General features: G+C 43.9%; 1 protein-coding gene across 6 annotated transcripts in view; it reads right to left on the bottom strand.

The window, feature by feature from the left end:
- SLC36A1 (solute carrier family 36 member 1) overlaps positions 1–14,087 on the bottom strand; it is a 100,386-nt gene that overhangs the window by 75,599 nt on the left and 10,700 nt on the right. For 2 of the 6 annotated variants that reach the window (XM_070793876.1, XM_070793873.1), the window contains exon 1: positions 188–3,488. In XM_070793876.1, coding sequence (XP_070649977.1) covers positions 188–423 — 236 coding nt within the window. In that variant the 5' untranslated portion in view covers positions 424–3,488. The other 4 variants (XM_070793874.1, XM_019965273.2, XM_019965272.2 and 1 more) reach the window with 4 other exon arrangements.

The following is a 14,087-nucleotide window of genomic DNA, read 5'->3' as shown; positions in this document are numbered from 1 at the left end:
AGTAACTGACAGAGAGCTCAGATCTCAGCAGCATCACTCACTTCATCTCTTTAAGTGTTACTCTCATCTGTAAAGCAGGGAACTGATAAAATGAGGGGGCAAAAATAACTCACAGGGAGATTACATTACTAACACAGAACGTTGGAATATGATTCCCACCCCTAAGGCAGACAGAACAGCTACTTACGTTGTGCTATTGCTTTCCCCAAACCGCATGTAGGACCCTGAGGAAGAGAAGTTGTTCAGGCCTTCGGACGGGCTCTCCTCGGGGCTCGCGTCGGTGGAGCTGTAGTCACGGTAGTCCTCATCCCGAAGTCTCTGCGTGGACATGGTAACTGGGGGGACAGGGGCGGCACTCAGACCTCCAGTGGCTCGTGCCTTTAGCTCCGAGCCTGGGGTCAGCTCTAGGGCAGAAGCAGCCATTGTCACAGAGCTCAGTGACAGCTGCACTATGGATTAAGTACAGTGAGAATGCCTGATACTGACAGAAATGGAAAAGGTACAAAGTACACATGGGCGGGCTGAGCTCACTTGACTTCTGCCTCCCAACCGACGGTGCCACATTCACAAGTTTCTAAATTTGCCAGCACACCAGGACAGAACAAAGGCGAGGCTCTAGTCTTTCCTATGCCTTAGTTTGGGATTGACAACCCCTTCCACTGAGCTAATTTCTTGGACCCCGGACCCAATAGTGACATTTTATCTACATCCATCTTCCCCAAAAGCAAGCTCTTAAAGGACAGGAACCTAAATATTCCTAAGCTGCATTCTATTTTTCCTATGCATTCAGTACAGTAAGAACCTTCTGCAGCCCAGAAATCCTGTCCAGATCATCTGATTCTACTCAAACTCTCCAGCAGGTCCCAAAGCTACAAAAGATGTTCCCTTTCTCTCTGCCAGGACCTCTGGTATGTTCTATGCTATGCTATGCTATGCTAAGTCACTTCAGTCGTGTCCGACTCTGTGTGACCCCATAGACGGCAGCCACCAGGCTCCCCCGTCCCTGAGATTCTCCAGGCAAGAACACTGGAGTGGGTTGCCATTTCCTTCTCCAATGCATGAAAGTGAAAAGTGAAAGCGAAGTCGCTCAGTCGTGTCCGACTCCTAGCGACCCCATGGACTGCAGCCCACCAGGCTCCTCCATCCATGGGACTCTCCAGGCAAGAGTACTGGAGTGGGGTGCCATTGCCTTCTCCGGGTATGTTCTATACTCTTTGGTATATACTCACTCCCTCATCCTAGGACTCTCTTCTTGCAACCAGCACGAATATTGAGAAACGGAGCTAAAAGCAGCTCAGAGGAAGGCTAGGAGCATGACAGGTACCTGCCACTGGCCCTTGTTGCAACATCTCCCTTCCACCCATCTTCCTTTTTAACAGATCTGCCAATTTTTTAAAGACAGTGGAAGAAGAAAACCTTCCTCTTACATGCAGAGGAAGGACAGAGAAGATGGTATCCCCTGGGTGGACTTTGCTTTAGTAATTAAGCAGCAGAAAAGAGAACAACAAGGACTTCGCTAAGATACACTACAAGTATACATTCCAAGAGTTGTGTAAGCTCCCAGAATATGAGGGTCTGTTGCTAAAAGAGCTGTTGGAGGTCACTCCAAACTGCTCATTTTACAGATAAAGAATCAACAACCGCCCTCCCCCCCCAAAAGCTGAAGGGACCTGCTCTGCTACAGCCAGGTAGCAGCCAAGCAGTAAACATACATCCTGACACTGCCTGAATCCGGAAACATCACTGAATACACTGCCAGTTGCAGTGATGGAATATCATAATGAAGGCGAGTCAACTTCCTCCAAGAATCTGCAAGTGAGTAAGGAAAAAATGGTTCATGAACATTAAAAATTGCAAATAAAAATCCTCTGACACTTGGCAGACTGGTACGACCACCTGCCTACAAAGTGCTTTTCCCTATCCTGAATCTCATATGCTGCCTCAGATGCCCGGGGGGAGACAGGACCTCCGAGGGCCATCACACAACGTGCTGTCCCACCTGACACATAACGTTAGCAGCCAGAGACTAGACAGCTCTGTGTCAAGTGCTCCCAGAAGTCCAGCCCCTGGGGATTCTTCAGACCCCACCTGGCACCTGAGTGATGAAGGGTGATCTCATTTTCTCCCACCAACCACATAACCTCATGAAGAAAGAGCTTGGCAGAAAGCCAGCAAAGGCCTTGGAAGTCCAAGAGGATTCTGCCTCACTTCACCACCAGAGCTGACCTTGCTAAGCATCTAAGAGGGCATCATTTACTCACATGGTGGAAGAATTCAAGGAGTCATCTAAGCTCTTGGGGCAACTAAACTTATAAGAAGGCTGGGGTAGGGGAAATCTATAAAATATCTTAATGTGAACAGTTGAAAGCTGCTACTCGGGTAAAATTGATTAAGTGAGTTTCTATGCAGGACATCCCTGATGGTCCAGCGGCTAAGACCCCATGCTCTTGTTGCAAGGAGCCCAGGTTCAATCCCTGATCAAGGAACCAGATCCCACATGCCTCAACTAAAGATCCTGAGTGCTACAACTAAGATCCAGCATGCCAAATACGTAAATAATTTTTTTTTAAAAAAAGGTTAGTATCTATGCATGTCAGAAGTGTGAAAAGTGAAAGTGTTAGTTGCTCAGTTGTGTCTGACTCTTGCGATCCTATAGACTGCAGCCTGTTCAGGCTCCTCTGTCCAAGGGATTTCCCAGGCAAGAATACTGGAGTGGGTAGCCATTCCCTTCTCCAGGGGATTTTCCCGATCCAGGGATTAAACCTGGGTCTCCTGCATTTCAGGCAGATTCTTTACCATCTGAGCCACTAGGAAAGCAGTCAGAAGACCTGGGTGCTAAAGCTGCCTCTTATCACTAGTTTGCTCAGTGGCCTGAAGCAATTCTTATTTACCTCAGGTCTTAGTTCCAAATGCTAAAAATTTGGGTGTAGGGGGTATGGTATACTAACCTATCTCTCAGCACCTCTTCCAGGAATCAATGTAATTCTTTATGCAAACACAATGGCTACTTTTGAGTCTCTTCCCACATACCCAAAGCTCTGAGGAACAGAAGCCTTCCAGGTGAACCCTGCATATTACCAAGGGAGAGGAACAGAAAACAGGCACTGACAAGTTCCCCAATCCCTCCCCATCAACCAAGAAACCACTCTTGGTACAGACACTCAATTTACTTCAAACACTGTTAAGAAGCCTCCTCATGTCACTGTAAAAACTGAAGTGACCCACAGCAGATTATCACTAAGAAAAGTGCTCAGAAAGAAGCTGAAATCTATAGATCAAAAGTCCAGTGAACAACTGCAGAATGTGGAAGATGTGGCTTGGCAACTGTGCATGTTGAAAAAGGAAAATAATGCTACTTACTGGTTTTAGTTGATGATAAGCTCAACAGAAATCAATGATAACACAGTAGATGCCAATTCTGCTAATGCAATTCTTGGTTTCACTACAAGAAAGAACCCCAGGGAGATGACAGACTGTTCTTTTTCTTGCCATACCTTGTACTCTGTTCCAGGTAGCACACTATAAAGGGGATGATGATCAACTGCTGTATAGCCAGGGGTCAGCACCAAGGTCACTAGGGGGAAAGAAAGCAGGTAAATGAAGAACGGCTGGAAGTCCTGAGAAGGTTCAACCTGGAGAACTGGAAACTCAGGAGGTACAAAAATTGTCTTTCAAAGCTGTTCTAGGGATCAGATTCATTCTTTGAAGCCTCAAAGATTACTCAGAAATGGGATCATTAGGTGGAAAGTAAAGGGAGGCAGGTCTTTGGCATAAGGAAGCCAACTCTCAAAGAAGTTATCCACAGGACTTCCCTGGTGGTCCAGTGACTAAGACTCAACCTTCCGATTCTGGGGGCCTGGGTTTGATCCCTGGTTGGTAACTAGGTCCCAGATGCCACAACTAAAGATCCCGTGTGCCGCAACTAAGACCTGGAGCAGCCAAATACATAAATGAATAAAGATATTTAAAAATATATGTGTGTGTGTGTGTGTGTGTGTGTGTGTGTGTGTGTGTGTGTGTGTGTATTAAAGGCAGTATCCAGGAACTTCCCTGAGTCCTTGGTTCGGGGGTTAAGATTCCATGCTTCCACTGCAGGGGTACCGGCTTCAATCCCTGGTCAGGGAACTAAGATCCTGCAAGCTGCATGACGGCCAAAAAGGAAAAAAACAAAACAAAACAGGAGTTGTCCAAATGGATCACTCATTCTAGGAGATAGCGTATCTTATTCCTGGAAAGTTCCAAGCAGAAGCCCTTCTCAGAACTGCTAGGCAGGAAATGAGGCCTGTAGAGGGTGGGTGTGATCACTCTCTGGAGGTTACTTCCTTCTAGGGCTCTTCTGGCAACCAAGGCCTCCACGTCTTTTCTCTAGCTATCCCCACTTAGTGCTAGTCTCCTTGGCCACCCTGCCCTGAGCTCTCTGTGATGAAATCTGGTTTCCACCATCTACTGCTATAATTGCTAATTCCTGCCCTGTGGGAGTTTTAATAGACCCTGTTAACTGTCCAAATGAGGGATGTGATAATTAAGAGTTCAAAACAAGCTTGTTCTTCAGGTTCTTAAGGACAATGAACTGAGTTTATATAACATGTGTGGTCCATCAACACGAAGTAAAAAATCTCCATAAAATACTCAGATTCAAGAGAGTACTAAGTAAGAAAAGTCTGCATGTTGGGTGACAAACATATATATTCAAGTGTACATTTGAACCAAAATTGAAACGTCAACTCTTTAAATAACCTTGATAAATGCTCTTCTTTTTCCTTATATAAAAATTAGTTTTAACTAATCAATAATTGCTATTTCAAGGTCTTTTCTCACTTATTTCATATCTACTCTTCCTTAAATCAATGCAGTATACACACAAATGATGTTTAGTTGTAACATAATGGTCTATCATTATATTAATAAAATAATTTGCTTCACTAGCTCCCAGTTAAATTTTGAGCTTCTGCTTCTTTTAATGACTATCTTATAGCTAAAAAATTCCCACATGTAATTTTTAATTTTCAAGTCATATCCTTGGAGTAGAGTTAGGTGAATAGGTTTTTTAAATGGTTTTACTACACAAATGACTGAACTAACCTAAAGTGTCACTAGCAATATATGGACATGCCTATCTCTTATAACCCTGCCAATGTTGGATTTTATTTCTTTTTTTTTTTTTGGCCATGCTACATGGCTTGTGGGATCTTAGCTCCCCAACCAGGGACTGAACCTGGGCCCTCACAGTGAAAGTGCTGAGTCTTAACCACTGGACAACCAGGGAATACATGGATAGTATCATTTTTATTTCTGGTATTTCTGATGAATGAGTGGCTCCTTGTATTTATTTTATTTTACATTTCTTTAATTTCCAAAAAAAGACAATTGATAATCAAGACTTTAAGAGCATCTTTCCTCCACCTATCAGACTCATAGTTTTGAAAATACTTAGCTCATTTTTGAACTCACTTTTGAAAATCTAAAATGTTCTTAAGATAGCTATCTAAGAGTTTAGTGATGGGACTTTACTGGTGATCCAGTGGTTAGGACTCCTTGAATTTCCAATGTAGGCAGTGCCAGTTCAATCCCTAGTCAGGGGGCTAAGATTCCACATGCTGCACAGCAGACTGGCCAAATTTAATTTACTGATTAAATTCTATTCCAAATTTCAGTATAATAAACATGATGACTTCCAGCAAGGAGAATCCATTTATATGAATTTGTAGGTCTCTTTTGGGGCACACAGGAAAGTCAAGGAGGGGAAAAGAGAAGAGGGCAGGAAAGGCACTGCAAGCGTCAGTTTGCTTCATTACCAAAAGCTAAGCAATGCTCCTAAGGGTGACTTGTAAACACAAAAAATATTATCCACTAGAAACGATTAAAACTAATAAATGCAGCAGAGTTGCAGGATATAAGATGCACATACCAAAATCAGTTGTATTCCTTTACACTTTCAGTGAACAAGGTGAAAACAAACTTGAGAAAACAGGTCCATTTACACAGCAACAAAAAGAATCGAATATTTAGGAAGAAATTTAGTCAAGTAGGTGTAAACTTGTACACGAAAACTATAAAACACCATAGAGAAATTAAAGAAGACCTAAGGAAATGAGAAAACATCCTAATATTCATGAACTAGAAGATTTAACACTATTAAGATGGCAATATTCCCTAAACTGAGGTACAGATTCAGTTGAATCCCTATCAAAATCCCAACTCCCTTTTTGCAAAAATTGACAAGCCAATTCTAAAATCCATATGGAAATTCAGAAGGTCCAAAACAGCCAAAACAAATCTGGAAAAAAGAAAAAAGATGGAGGACTTCCCAACTGCATAACTTAATACAAAGCTACAGTAAGTAACCTCAAGACAGTACAGTATTGGCGTAAGGACAGACGTACAGATCAACTGAACAGAAGTGAGAGTCCAGAAATGAACTCTATACCTAGGTCAAGTGATTTTTGACAAGGGTGCCAAAACAATTCAATGGAGGAAAAAATAGTTTTTTCAACAATTAACGCTGGACAACTAGAAATACACGTGCAAAAAAAAGAAGCTGGAACTCCACCTCCCACCACATACAAAACTTAACTCCAAATAGGACTTCCCTAGCAGTCCACTGGTTAAGACTCTGTGCTTCCAATGCAGGGGTCACTGGTTCAATCCCTGGTCAGAGAACTAAGATTTCATATGCCACTCAGCATGGCCAAAAAAAAAAAAAAAAAAAATTCAAAATAGGTCAAAAACCTACATGTAAAGGTTAAAACTATAAAAACTCTTAGAAGAAAATATAAGCATAAACCATTGTAACCATGAATTGAGCAGTTTCTCACATATGACAGCAAGAAACACAAGAAAAAATAGATAAATTAGACCTAATCAAACTTTAAAATGTTTATGCCTCAAAGGATACCACCACGAAGGTGAAAAACAACCCACAGAATATGAAAAGTTTTCTATTAATTATATTTCTGATGAGGTACTTGTGCCCAGAACATACAAAGAACTATTATAATTCAATAATAAAATGAAGCCCAATTTAAAAATGGGCAAAGGACCTAGAGAGCTGTTTCACAGAAGATGTGAAAAAAGCCAATAAACATATGAAAAGATACTCAATATCTTTAGCCATCAGGTAAATGAGAAACAAATACCACATGTGAGGTATCACTTCACATACACCAGAAAGGCTAGAATCAAAGACAAGTAACAGCTGCTGCTGCTGCTAAGTAGCTTCAGTCGTGTCTGACTCTGTGCGACCCCACAGACGGCAGCCCACCAGGCTTTGCCATCCTCGGGATTCTCCAGGCAAGAACACTGGAGTGCGTTGCCATTTCCTTCTCCAATGCATGAAAGTGAAAAGTGAAAGTGAAGTCGCTCAGTCGTGTCCGACTCTTTTCGACCCCATGGACTGCAGCCCACCAGGCTCCTCCGTCCATGGGAGTTTCCAGGCAAGAGTACTGGAGTGGGTTGCCATTGACAAGTAACAGCAAGTACTGGCAAAGATGCAGAGAAATTGTAGAGAATCGTGTCTTACATTGCTGATGAGAAGGTAAAATGGTGCAGTCACTTTGGAAAACAGTCTGGCAGTTCCTCGAAAGGCTAAACATAGTTACCATGAAGAGCAGTGATAGTGTGAGTCACTCAGTCCTGTCAGATTCTGTGTGACCCCACGGACTGTACTGTAGCCTGCCAGGCTCCTCCGTCCATGGGATTCTCCAGGCAAGAATACTGGAGTGGGTTGCCATTTTCTTCTCCAGGGGATCTTCCTGAATCAGGGACTGAACCCGGGTCTCTTGCATTGCAGGCAGATTTTTTACTGTCTGAGCCACCAGGGAAGCCCATAGTTACCATATGACCCAGTAATTCTGGCTATTAGGGATAATGCTGCTATGAACATCTTTGGGTATATTTTTCTACAGGCATACATTCTCATTTTGGTATGTACTTACAGGCATACATTTTCATTTTGGTATGTACCTATGAGTGGTGGATAGGACCCAGCAATTCCACTCCTAGGTACACACCAAAATGAAAATGTATGTCCACAGAAAAATGTACACACAAATATTCATAGCAGCATTATTCCTATTAACCAAAAAATGAGGGAAAAAAAAACCTGATGAGTGGATAAATGAAATGTGATATATCCATACAATGGAATATTACTTAGCAAAAAACAAAAAAAGAAAAATATGAAATACTGATAGATGTTACAACATGGATGAACCTTGAAGACATTATTCTAAGGGGAAGAAGTCAGTCACAGAGGAACATTTGGGAGCTGGGGGGATTAAGGGGTGATAGCTAAAGGGTTGAGTTTCTTTGGGGTGATGAAATGTTCTGAAAATGACTGTGTTGCACAACTTTGTGAATTCAATAGAAAAGCTGTTGAACTGTAATGCTTTAAATGGTTGAATAGTATGCTATGTGAATTTAATCTCAATAAAACTGCTAAAACAAACAAACTGATCTCTGGGCCCAATCTGATTCAGCCTCAGCGTTTAACAGGCTTCTTATTATGATAGGTACACCCCAGGCCTCATCTCCTACCAAAGTTTATGGATTGGTGATATATGCATATTATAAGTACTACTATTATTATAAAACAATCACATTTTCTAGAACCCAGAGAAGCAGTGAATTCTCTAGATATACGCTCTCTTCTCCGTTGCTGGAATTCCAGAAACACGAACAAAGTCATAGACTGTGTTCCTATATGCTGTCTACAAGGAGGGAAGTAAAAATGTCTGACATCCACATGATTTGTTTTCGGAGACATGGGATAGTACTCCATCTGATCTACCACAGAATGACTTCCCTGACTTGAGACTCCTGCCTGAGACAGTGAGGTGCATGGGCAGCCATGAAACAGCTGCTGACCTCAGCAGGCTCTGCACAGGAGCAGCTGAATGAGCAAACTGACTTTTTACTCACCATCATAAAAATCTCTAAACATTAGCACCAGGCATGACTGACAGTTGACCAAGCTCCAGCTTCCCAGTTATAGATGAGAACACCAAAGCCTCAGCTGGTTAACAGTTTGGGATCAGAACCCAGCATACCAGATTCCTAGCCCAGTGTTCTTTCTAACACACCACCTACTCTTCCTAAAATCTCCCTGGGAACAGAACTCAGGCAGGATTAAGTCTACAGGGGGAATCCCACATACAAAATGTGCATGAGTTCAGAGCCTAGTTATGTGACCCTAATCTCCCTTTGTCTTACTTTCCTTATCTGAAAAATGTTATTAATAACACTTACATCACAATATTGTTATGAATGTAGAAGTAAAAGATGTTAAATATGCTGCTTGGTGCATAATGGACCCTTATTAATGGTAGCAACTATGTTATTACTAGAGAGAAGGAAGTTCAAGGCAGGGAGTCACTACACAAATAAAGTGCCACAGAACTTCCTCCATCCTATCACTCTGGAGAGCTGAGCCAGGTCCCCATCTCAGAAACAATGATCTATCTGCTGAGAGCATCCCAGTAACCCACAGAGACAGAATGCTGAACTTCACGGAAAAGGGAAGCACAGAGGAATCCTTCCTACTGGATAGAATCATTGAGAACTGGCCCTGGGTTGTCAAGGATTCCAAGAGAATGTCTGGGAGAAAAGAGCAGAGATAGCACCAAATATAGCATCAGGAGCTTACTCTTTTTAGTATATGCAGAATGTCCTAGCCAACGGACCCCACACACTCATTAAATAGAAGCTAGCTTTGTGTGCTCAGACCCAGTTAGGCCTGGCCAAAGGAAGGAGGTAAAGGATTCCTCCAAGATCTGAGTTAAGACTCAACGTGAACTTCCTCTTTGGGAAAAAGAGAAATGCTAGCCTAGGACTTAGGGGGTAGTCACATACTTCTGGAAGAAATTAGCAGGACTAGTCAGCAAAAGTAGAAACCAAAGTCCACTCACTCAGCCCAGTTCTAGGATCTCACTCCCAGTCAGGGTGGAAAGAAGGAATATATCATTAACAGTAATGTCTCTTCAGCATCTGATCCTGGAAGAGGTATCAAGAACTTAAAGAACTGAGACACTCGGTGGGGAAGGGAGGCAAGAGAGGGAAAAAAAAGAAAAAGCAGAAGCATTTAACATGAGAATTGTTATCTAAGCGAAGAGAAAAACAAAGCATGCACAAAAGTGGACCCGCTGCTCCACTATCTCTAACTCACATCCCACCTGCTAACAAGTCCAGTCCTAGAATTTCACATAACCTCAGAGTTAGAAGAAAACTTAAATTTTTATCTAGTCTGATCCTCTACCTACCACATTCCCAAAAGTAATTTCCTAATAACAATGACCTCTAGTGACAGGGACTGCCACACGCTGTGTTGCAACATGCTAGAGCACCACTTCTTTCAAAGTTCTTATTCTCACCCAACGGGGAAGGAAACAGTAACCCACTCCAGTATTCTTGCCTGGAGAATCCCGTGACAGAGGAGCCTGGTGGGCTGCGGTCCACGACACGACTGAAGCGACTTAGCATGCATGCATGTATTGGAGAAGGAAATGGCAACCCACTCCAGTGATCTCGCCTGGAGAATCCCAGGGACAGAGAAGCCCAGTGGGCTGCCGTCTATGGGGTTGCACAGGGTCAGACACGACTGAAGCAACTTAGCAGCAGAAGCAGCAGCATTCTCACCCAAAAACCACTTCCATTATGGTATTTCCATCCCCTGGTCCCAGTTGTCATCTCTGGAACACTACAAAAGAATGGAATCCGCCTCCTTATACTGCCTTTAAAATAGACAAAGTTCTGAGCACTTCAAGCTGCAACAGGGATGAGGCCAAATGAACAGATACATGCTTCAAAGGGAAAACAAGGACTCAAGAGCAGACAATTATAAATGGCACAATCAGAAAACAAAGAGAGAGGGACTTAATATCATCATCAGAGCAGGCTCTGTTGCATAAGGCCTCCACCCCAGTCTCAAACTCAGAGCAAATGATCCAGCCTTTGGTGTCCTCTTGACTTCAGGAACACCTTTTAAAAAACCACATTCTAAACATACAATCATGTTAATTACTGTAAAATAGGCTCTCAACAAGAATCAAAGAGGCCCTTGATCATACTTAAAATAATAAAAGTCAAAATCATTTTCAGCTGTCAGCATTTAGCTTAGATATAATATAAACAGTAAGAAAAAAGGAGGTGAATTTCATGGCAACCTATAAACAAGTAGGGAAACTGCTTCCTGGACAACTGTATTAAGAAACAAATGGAGGGAGGAGGTAGGATCTCTCTGGTTAGAAAACAGAGTGAGATAGAGAATGTCAAGGCAGAAGGAGATCTTAGGGATTCCACCCCATCACTGTACAGACTGGAAATCCAAACCCAAGCAAGGATGGGAGTCATCCCGGGTTGCAAATCAAGTGTCAGAACTAGAACAAAATCTCCTAATTCCCCAATCTCGGTTCTTTCCATTACACCAAGCTATCTTCTTTCAGCAAGCCTCAAATAACTGCAAAACATTCATCGGAATAACCAGCATTCCTCAAATCTGACAAGCTACATTAAAAACAAAGCAAAGGTCTTGACATTCTGCAAGTTAACGCTAGCGTTCTCCACAACCTCAGCTGGGAGCCGCCTACCCTCCCAAGAGCATCATACTCTGCTTCTTATTTCATATTTTGGGATGACTTAAACAAAATTGCAGGATGCTTAAAAACATGATGAGTTTGCAGAAAAATCGAGGAACAGTGAATGAGGGAACCACACCCAGAGCCAAGCCGATCTAGCGGCAATTGAGAATGCAAAGCTGAAAAGGGAAGAACGAACGAAGGAAAAGGGTGTTGTTGGTTTTTTTTTTTTTTTTTCCACCTGTCAAATTTTCCGCAGGAGGCAGTCTGGTGAAAAGCAAAAAGCCGCTGGAGTTCAGGGAGACTTGGATTCTAGTCGCAGGGCTGCGACTAACTCACTGGATGACCTTAGGCAACCCCTACTTTTTCTAGGACCTCGATTTCCTCAACAGCTCTAGAAAGTGACTGCAAAAGATAATTTCCCAGAGTCCTGGCAGTTCGGCATTCTATGACCCAAAGACCGGCTATCAGCAATTTCCCAGCAGGGCTCCCGCAACTGCCGGGTCACCTCCCCGCGACGTCTGGACCACTGTAGGAAGCGCAGCAGAAGCCCTAGCTAGTCGTTTCGGTGATCCTTCCCATCTCGGGACCTGTTCCCACACCTGTCAAAAAGGATGGGGAGGTCAAAAGAGACAGCGCGAAGAACACCTCTCATCCGGGAGGGGTGCCCACAACTCACCGCAGCTGCCACCGGGGAGCCGAGGAGACCAGAACTCGCAGCCCAGGCCGGTCGGTGCCAGACCCGGAGCATCTGCTGAACCCGGAGGAAGGCGACTTGGATTCAGCAAAAGGCGACCACCGGCAGCCAGCCCCAGCCCATCAGCGCGCGGACTTACCGCTCGAGTTCCGACTCCAGCTCTGGCTCCCACTTCGGTGCAGCAGCCCACCAGTCCACCAGTTCCTGCCTCAGCTCGAAGCCCTAGCCATCCCCACCCTCCGCTGCCCAAGCAGCCGCTTCCGGGCCCGTCACGTGACCCAGGCGCTCAAACCCTAGGCCCGGGTCACGTGCTCCCGCGCGCGGCTACGCCTCCCCTCTAATGGGCTCGGCTTCGCAGCACCACCTGGCGACGGGGAGCTGAAACTGCGGGAACGACGGTTCTCGGAGTTGGGACTGAGCCGGGCGTCGAACATCTGGGCACCAGTCGAGAGCCCAGCGTCTCAGAGCACGGTCACCTGAGGTGTGGGCTTGTGGAAGGTGGCTCTGTTTTCCACGCGCTAAACTTTCTTTAAGACGTTTCGGTGATCATATGTTGCTTTTATGAATGAAAAACAATACATCTTTTCAAAACTTTAGTCATATTTTTAAACTTTTACCAAACATATGTGGTGGCGACCGGAAGTGGGACTCTGTAAGGCCAATTCTATCTTTTTAACATAGTTAAAAAATTTAACATTTTTGAATGACAACTTTTCAGTATGTTTGAGGTTTATGTCTTATCTACGCTTCTCTTTTACTTTAAAAAATATCTTTAAAAATTTAAAGATTTTTAAATTTTTAAACTTAAAAAGTTAAAGATTTAACTTTAAAAAGATTAGCTACTCAGAGAAACAAACCCACAAATTATTGATACAGCTACAAAATGGATAGATCTTAATTATACTGAAAGAAGTCAGAAAAAAAAAAAAAACATTGTGTTTATGTAATCTAGAAACTTTAATCTACACTGACAGAAAACACATCAGTGGTTGCCTGGGAATGGTTGTTGAGGTCAGGAGAGAAGAAAGTGATTATAAAGGGACATAAGGAAACTTTCCAGGTGACATATACGTCCATTATCTCGACTGTGGTAATAGTGTCACTGGTGAAGTTATACACTTTAAATGTGTGCAGTTTATTGTATGTAAATTATACCACAATAAAGCTGTTAAAATATTCAGTAAAAATTATAAGTAGAGTGGCAGGGCCTGAGGAGGGGACTTATGGCAGGGAAGCAGCTTCACAGACACCATGGCGGAGGCAGGAGCCCCCAAATTCCTGTGGCAGCGCCGTGAAAGGCTGGGAAGTACTGCGCGCCCCTCTCTCGGTGGCTGCACTTCCTGGGCCTGGACAATAAAGACAAGGAGCCAGAGGAGAGGAAAGGCGGGGACCAGAGCCTGGCCAGCAGCCAGCCATACAGACAGCCAAAGGGCCCCACTGCGGCCAGCAGCCCTCTACTCCTGGCTGCCTCCAACCTCGACTCCAGGCTTCCCCAGACCCCTTTCCCGTGGATTCCAGCAAGGCCTTTGCCCTGACCCTGGCAGCACGTTGACCAACACCTGGTGGCCAGTGAAGGTTTACAGGCTCAACAACGACGAGCAGTGGGACAACCAAGGCGCTGGGCATGTTGTCCAGTTGTGTGGAGTAGCTGAGGGCATGTCCGTGCTAGTCTGGGCCACTGGAAGAGGGAATGGCAAACCACTTAGGTATTCTTGCCTCAAGAGCCCCATGAACACAAGGAAAAGGCAAAAAGTTAGGACCCCGGGAGATGAACTCCCCAGGTCAGTAGGTGCCCAATATGCTGCTGGAGAAGAATGGAG

Source organism: Bos indicus, chromosome 7 (assembly GCF_029378745.1).
Source record: "Bos indicus isolate NIAB-ARS_2022 breed Sahiwal x Tharparkar chromosome 7, NIAB-ARS_B.indTharparkar_mat_pri_1.0, whole genome shotgun sequence".
Classification (NCBI taxonomy): Eukaryota; Metazoa; Chordata; class Mammalia; order Artiodactyla; family Bovidae; genus Bos; species Bos indicus.
The sequence above is the reverse complement of the archived record's forward strand: the minus strand, read 5'-3'. Positions and strand labels throughout refer to the sequence as shown.